This window comes from Papio anubis, chromosome 10 (genome assembly GCF_008728515.1).
Source record: "Papio anubis isolate 15944 chromosome 10, Panubis1.0, whole genome shotgun sequence".
Lineage (NCBI taxonomy): Eukaryota > Metazoa > Chordata > Mammalia > Primates > Cercopithecidae > Papio > Papio anubis.
In genome coordinates this window covers 11570891-11578550 of record NC_044985.1, presented here as the reverse complement: position 1 = coordinate 11578550, position 7660 = coordinate 11570891, and the positions used below count along the sequence as shown (strand labels likewise).

The following is a 7660-nucleotide window of genomic DNA, read 5'->3' as shown; positions in this document are numbered from 1 at the left end:
TGCTTCGCCAACAGAAGCCCTCCCCCAAACGAAGTCCAGTGAGTCCAGGCGGCCGAGAGGCCATGCCAAAGTGCCCCTCGCCCAAGCGGGCTGTTGGGTAGGGAGGAAGGCAGGCCCCCTTCTATCTCTGGATGAAAAAAATCTGCAGCAAAACCTGCACCAGAGGGAATAAAAGAAAAAAAGAAAAAGAAAAGTGCAGGTTGGAGTGAAGAGCAGGCTGTACAGGAGGAAGCCGCTGCTGGGCTGGGCCTGGACCGGTGCGGGGAGCTGCCCGGCAATCCGGGCAGCATTTCCGAAGCCAGGACTGGGTTTGCCGGCCTTTGAGTTCCCTTGAACGCAATCGGAAACCAGGCGTGTCCCGCCAGACCCTTCAGACCCAGGCCAAATCCGAATCTGGGCCGTGCTTCCCCTTCGCCCCTGCATTGGTTGTGCGGTGATCGCAAGGCCCCGCCGGCTCCCGGCCCGGCGTGCGCAGGGGCGCTGAGACGCTGTGTGCTCGGACCCACGCCCTTCCCGAGCCCGCAAACAGGAGGGCCGCCAGCGCTCGTGAGCACAGTGTACACTTTATTTCAGACTACAGGTTTCTGAACATAATAAAATCTTTGGCTTGTAGCGGCGGTTCAGTCTCGCAGTCTGTGGGGTCGTATTTCTCAACAAGTCTTCGGAAAACGAAAGGGGGGCAGAACAGACAGACCGACAGAAGGGGCCCAGGAGGTGGGGGAGAGGAGGTGGGCAGACACGCAAGGAAACACACGCACACAAAGAAAAGTCCCAGAGAAACCAGGGCCAGCGATGCGGGTCGGGAGGCACCGGAGAAGCAATGACATTCAAATGAAAAAGGCAACGAAAACGAAACTGGGCCGGGGGCAGCGAGGCAGAGGGGGAGGGGATAAAATAATTATAATAATTATAATAATTATAACAATAATAATAAAGGAGATTAATAAAAATGTCCAGCAAATAGAGATCGCTACACGTATGTGTTTTCCTTACCTGAAATTAAATATATACAAGGTCGTAAGCGGTTTGGCTAGATAGAGCTTTAAGGAGTTCGCAGTTTCGTCCCTTATACTGTGAATAGAGAATAGATCTTATTTTTCGATAGCACCTGTCCAAGTCTTTCTCCCTTTTCAAAAATGCTGCGTTTCAACGTCATTGTCCATTCTGAGGCTCTCTTTCTGTCTCGCTCGCTCTTTTCCCTTCGCTCCCTCCCTCCTTTGAGCAGATGCTTTCTCCCCCAGCGAGGGGCCGGGAGGCGACGGCGGCGGTGCCGGGAGGGGGCGCGGGCACGGCGGCCTGACCGCGCGGCCCCGGCCGGTGGCGTCTACTCGCTCTCGTCTTTGTCCTGGACCGTGGTGGTGGAGTGGTTGTACAGTCCCTGGGCCATGAGGTGCAGCGCCAAGCCGTTCTTAATGCCTGTGGCTTTCTTGATCTTGGCGCGCTTGTTCTGGAACCAGATCTTGATCTGGGACTCGTTGAGGCTGAGCTCCTGGGCCAGGGTCTGCCGCCGCTGCTCCGTGATGTAGCGGTTTGCCTGGAACTCCGCCTTGAGTCTCTGCAGCTGCTCGGCGGTGAACGCCGTCCGCGGCCGCTTGTCCTCCTTCTCGTTCTTCTTCTTCTTCAGCTTCCTGGTGCGCGGACCTGCAGCGGCGGAGAGGGCCGGAGTGGGGGTGGGGGTGGGGACGGAGGGCAGAAGGGAGGGGGGAGAGGGCAAAGGAAGCGGTGAGAATTGCATTGCCGAGCTGGGCCGCGAGCCCCGCGCTTCCGGGGCCATCTCGGAGGCTCTGCTGAACCCCTGGCTCCCTCCCGCCAGCCAATCCCTCGATCAAAGTGCCCCTCGCCAGACCACTGCGGTCTCCGGGTTCCCCTTGGGAGGGCAAAGGGTGAAGGAAAGCTGGTTGAGGTTGTAGGTGCACCCCACACCCCAATTCTCACAGGACAGTCAGGGACAGACCGAAATCACAGAATTTTCCGGCCAAGAAGGAAGGAATCCAAGATGACCAGATATTTGGAGCTCATCTGGCCCAGCCCAGAGTTGGGGGTCAGGGGCCTGCTGTCCTTACAGCCCTGGAATAGATAGGACTAGGGCAGTGAGGGCAGGCCCTGGGGGAGTCACCAGCCTACAGACTAATCCTCCTCTCCTCCACAAGAATCGTACCTACAGGAGAACCTACAATAAGACACCATCTGCTTGTAGCTATTGACCCCAGAAAACAACGGGATAGTGAGCGGGCTGGGAGAAGGCTGCTCAGCTCCAAAGTATTTGGTGTCTACCTGTGCAACCCCCCGCCCCCCCCCCCCACCTCCTTGCCTTCTTTCTCTTTGGCCTAAAGGAAGCCTTTTCTAGTGTCTCAGGGATACAGGGACCACCCCTTCTCTGAAGGAGAAGAAAAGGCCCTCATCCATCCTCATGACCCTGGCCCCTGGGTTTTCAGCCTTGCCCCTTGGATCCTCTAACGGGCTGTGTGGGGTAGGGTCTCCCTTATCTGGGTCTTCCTTATCTCCCCTTTGAGCCGCTGCAATTTCAGGATTAAAAACTCCTGAATAACAAAAACAAGCCAGATTGGCTTTCTCTGCCTACTGATGACATCTGCAAGGAGACTGCAGCCCCTTCCCCCATCCATGAGCAAAAAGAAGCAGAGGAAGGGAGACAGGGACAATCCAGAAAAAAAAAAAAAGTGCTTTGACCGCCAGATAGGAATAGGAAGGGGCCACAGGAAACCTCCTTAGGAAGGTGAAGTTCCCTTCAAATACTAGTCTGGGAGGAGGGCCCGCTGAGAAAGGAAGGAAGGAAAGCGGGAAAACCAGGAGAGGATTGAACTGTTCGTGTGTGCCTCAAAAGCCTGCACCTCTGCCCACCCGCTTCCACACCCAAGTCTTCTGGCATTTACTTGCTGGGTCCTGCCTTGGATAAGGTAGCTTGCTGAACCAAGTTAAGTCCCTGTCAGGCCTGTTCACCTCTAAAACTGTCTGGAAAGAAGGATCTTTGCCGGCATATCCAAACCTAGCTACAGAGAGGCAAGCTGGGCAGCCTACTCCTGGGGCAGGCAAGAGCCTGGGGTAACCAGTTGTCCTATGACAAAGAGTCCAGGCCTAGCATACTGCAGCGACTCAGATCTGGGTCGAGGCTCATCCCCTCCTCCCCCAACTGCCCAAGCAGGAGAAGGAGCTGGTCCCCTACCTACCCAGGCCCATAAGAAGGAAAGTGGCCAAGAACAAAGCCAAGGCCCTCTCCAGAGCAGAACTGGGGTTTAGATTCGTAATTAGCTGAGCGGGGAGAAATAGCCCAGGAAATGCGCACAACCCCAAAAAGGCACCACTGCGCGTTGTGCATCCGGGACATGTTGAAGTGTTGTTGTATGCGTGTGCGGAGGCACGGACTCTTGTAATAAAATCGTAGTCTCCCGGCCAGCCCAAGCCGTGCAGCCTGACAGCTCAATCACTCTATCCATCAGGCGAGTCAATCAAAGCAGCTTTTCGGAGGTTCAGGGAGCCCGACGTGTCAATAACGGGGCTCGAGATGGCGGGAGCTGATAGTGCGCATCGATCCGCGCCCGGCCGGCAGCGCTGGGGCGGCGAGAGATCAGCCAGAGGAAAGCGGCGCGTGGCTACGTTGTTCCCGGCCCCCTGCCGGACCGGGCGCCTGGAGTGCTGATCTTGGGCCAAAGCTTCTGCTGCTCTCCCAGACACTGCGGGCCTGGGCGTCGGGCAGGCCTTGGCCTCCTGTTCCGGAGCCCAGCTCAGGTCTCCTCCTCGGGTTCGCCAAGCGCGAGGGGCACACGGAAATGCAGTGGAAGGAAAGCCGAGAAAAACAGGCCCACGGATGCCAGAAATCTGCTAACTGCTGGATGTGCTGGTGAAAAAAGTAAAGTGCCAGGCGGGGAGGATGTGGGAGCCGTTCTGCGGAGAAGCTACGGAGGAAACTGGCTCTCATACCCTTGGCCCGGCTTTCTGACCTGAGCCTGACCTGTTTTCTCTCCTCTCCCACTGTTTGTCAGTTCCAGAAAACCAGAGGCTGCCAGCACCCACCTTTTTGGCAACTGCCTTTCCCTGGATTCTACCCACCCGGGTCAGACTCTTCGCTACCCGACCAGGGGAGAGGGACGGCTTTCAGACGCTTTCCTCCCTGTCTTCCTGTGTGTCCCCATATTTATCAGTGTAAACGGTCACTCCGCAGAAAATATCAAGATGGTGTTTGTGTTTGTAAGGACACACTGTGAATATAATTTTTCTGAACAAGGCCTTCTCTGGTCCAATCTGGCCCCCGGACGATCCGGCTGGTGGGATTTCAGACACACATCACTAGGCCCACCTTCCTGCCATATCTAAACACCCTGGAAACAAAATCATTGACTGTGTACTTTTCCTAAGAATAATAAAGATAAAAGACAAAGAAGGCCCCAGGGATTCAGAGTTCAAAACCAAAGAATCGAGACTCGAGCCTCCTGTGCCACGAGCTGTAGCTTCTCGGGTGGTGGCCGCAGAGGCCAGGATCGCATAGCTGGGTGAACATTCGGTTGCGGCTGGAACTGGGGTGAGGAAGCAGGCGTGAGAGACTGGAGTACCCGAGGCCGGGTTTGCTCTCCCTAGCGCCGCAGCTTGGCGTTCTGGGGCGGTCCGCGAGGCCAGAAAGCATGGCGCAGCCCGGAGTTGGGTACTCACCGGAGGATGGACGATCCGAATAACGTGTGCAGTAGACCCAGGCGGGCCATACGAGAGGCTGCTGCGAGTCAGTTTTGACCACGGGCCCGCCGTTGGCTGAGCCCATAAGTAGGATGGCGGGGTTGCCGTGCTCCGGGTATTTGGTGCCCTGCGCTCCTGGGCTCCCCGCGCCGCCTCCACTGCCGCCGCCGCCGCTGTCCGAGGGCTTGGCTGCTGCGGCCGCCGCCGCCGCCGCTGCCACTGCCGCCGCGGCCGCTGCCGCCGCCGCCGCCGCCGCCGCAGCCGGGTTCCCAGCTTTAGACGCGCCCGCGCCGGCGGCGGCTGGCTGGGAGCCGTCGGGTGGGCCACAGTTCGCGTCCGGGGCGCACAGGAGCGAGGCAGCGCCTGGCGCCCGGGTGCCCAACGGGTGGACAGGGTCTCTACCTGCGCCAGTCTGGCCTCTGTCACGCTCGACCCGGCCTCCTCCTCCTGCGCCTCCTCTGGCCGCCGCAGCCACCAGAAGCTGCGGTGGCGGCTGCTCCTTTTTGCAGCCGAAGTCCGGCCTCAGGATGTTGTCGATGAAAAAGTTGGTGGTGCGGTGCAGCTGGGCCGCTGGCTGCGGCTGGTGAGCAGGCGCCGCGAGATGCTGAGGCGGCGGGGGCGGGGGGTGTGGGGGGAGGTGCGGGTGGTGGGCCAGGGGCGGCAGGCAAGGCGCCGCGGGCGGCGAGGGGGGCGCGGGCTGCGGGGACACGGGCACGCTGTCTCCATCGCTGCCGCTGCTGCCGCTGGCGCCCGGACTGAGGCTCAGGCTGAGGCCGCCCGGGGTCGCCGCCGCCGCCGCCGCGCCGAGGCCCGAGTCTCGCTGACTTTTAGGTTCCGGCTGCTGTTCTTCCATGCTCTGCCGCCCCGCCGCCCCGGCCGCCGCGCCGGCCCCCGCCCCCACCGCCTCGCTCCCCACCCCACTTTGCCAGCGGCCCGTGGGGGTGCGCAGAGGAAGGAGGCAGGCGAAGCCCCAGCGAAGGCACGGGCGGGTGCAGGAAAAAATCTCAGGCGTCTGGCCTGGATCGCTCGCTCTTATCTAGCAGATAGATCTCGCTGTCTCTCCCTCTCTAATTTGTAGACATCCAGATATGGAGACACTTGGCTATTTCTTTTTTCTTTCTGCAACCAGATTCAATGATTTGATTTAAATGGGGAGTAAGCCACGGCCAAAAAAAAAAAAAATGAAGGAAAAAAAGAAAAAAGGAAAAAGAAAGCAAGAAAAAAAGAAAAAAAGCTCCAATAATTTTTTTTCTTAAAGGGAAAAAAATAGTATTTAAAGTCTAGCCATCTTCCTAGGCAGTAGTGAGGGATTTGACTTCCCCGAGTGTCACGCTCAGCTGTGCCCAGAGCGTGAGGCTGGCAGCGCCTTTAATCGCCTTTGCTTTTTTTGCAGGGAGAGCGCGTCTCCGCCAGCGCCGGGCTGGGTTTTTTTTTTTTTTTTTTTTCTCTCTTTTTTTTTTTTTTCAAATCTCTGACAGCTAGGATCTTTGCACAAACTCTCTCGCTTAAAAAAAAAAATCACCCAGGCACACTTTTTGCCTTCAAACCGGAAGCACGTGAGTCAGGGCCGCACGTGTGCGGAGCCAATGGCGAGCCGGGACTCGCGCTGACACTCGGGCCTCGGCCCAATGGGTGCGCGCGGGACTTTGCGGATAAATAATCCGGGGGCGTCAGCCACGGGTGGAGAGGGGGCGCCGCGGCGCTGGCCCTGTGCGTCGGGTCCGCCCTCCCCCACCCGCGCCCCTCCCCCTCCTTCAGGCCGGGACCGAGGAGGGGGCAGAAGAAACCCGGGAGGGGTGGATTTTGGGATGTAGGCAAATGGAGAAGCAACTCCATAAACAACTTGTTGGAGAAACGCAGGATTATGGGTCTGTGCGCGCCGGGAGCAGGGGCAGTAGGCAGGAGCCTGGCTGTTTTACACCCCCACGCCTAAGAACCTCAGCTTTTTATTTTCTCCTCTCTCTCTGGTTGCTGTTATGAAGGATGAGTGGTTGTTGTCACTGCCGGTTTGTGTGTTTGTGGGTAGGTGTGGGTTTGGGTGTGTGTAGTGGAGGGAGGGGGAGTGAGACAAGGATGTCGGTGATGTAAAATAGACCTAGAGTTGGTTTCTTTCAGAGGCGCAATTTATTTTTCACAAATAGCAAAATCTGAAAGGCCCGCTGCGCCTAGCTAGCGTCGCAGGTTTACGTTTGTACGTCTCCTGCCGGCCCGCTGCATTGCTTTTCCTTTGTGGGGAATCCGCACCCATGCCCTTCCCGGTCCAGACTTTCGACAACACCCTGGAGCTGTCCTGGCGCCATAGCGCCAAGCCCAGAGGGCTCGGAATAGCCCCAGCGCCAGCCGCCTGGACCTTCCCTGGCAGTGGGAGTCCGGGCAACGCAGAGTAATCTCAGGAGGGCCCCCGCGCCGGCGAGTCAGAACGCGGATGCACGCTAGGCCCTAGCTTTAGAGTTCAGGGTAACCTCTATGTTAGATTTCCCTGCAAAGTAAAATCAAATAAATAAAAGCGCTGCACCCCAAGTGTTTGCCCTGGCCAGCTGACGTTGTGAACAAGGAGTTTCCCTCAATTGCGGGGTAACTGAATTTCCTGGGATTGCTCCCAACTCCCTGGGTGCCTCCGGCTCCAGCCCTGTGCGTTCTTCCCTAGTTTGAGGGGAATGCGGTTCCTCTAGCTGCTATCACTCTCCCGTCTGCCGGGCTCTTTTTCGCTGTTTCCTGGTCGAGGCACCCCCAAAGTTTTCTCGTAACCGGTAATGTGAGGGACGGGAGTGGCTTGTGGACTGAAGCTCTAGGCACCTGCGGGACTTGTCTCCGGAGTCGTTTTGGAGGACCAGTATCGGACTCTGCTGAAGCCTGCGGTGGCCGAGAAAGGCAAACGAGGCCTTCGGGGGTGTCATCTTAGAGCTCCAGCGGACCTCCTCGCCCTGAACGCCCTCCCCAACTGGGACAGTAGAGAAAGTACCTCTTTGGAAATATT

The 7660-nt window shown here is 58.0% G+C and overlaps 1 protein-coding gene across 1 annotated transcript; it reads right to left on the bottom strand.

Moving 5' to 3' along the window:
- Nucleotides 1-544: 544 nt before the first annotated feature.
- Nucleotides 545-6366, bottom strand: EN1 (engrailed homeobox 1). The gene is made up of 2 exons (XM_003909200.4): nt 4663-6366; nt 545-1641 (listed from the first exon to the last, which is right to left on the bottom strand). The coding sequence occupies exons 1-2, from the start codon at nt 5534-5536 to the stop codon at nt 1325-1327; spliced, it is 1191 nt and encodes a 396-aa protein (XP_003909249.1). The 5' UTR covers nt 5537-6366; the 3' UTR covers nt 545-1324.
- Between the last annotated feature and the right edge of the window lie 1294 nt (nt 6367-7660).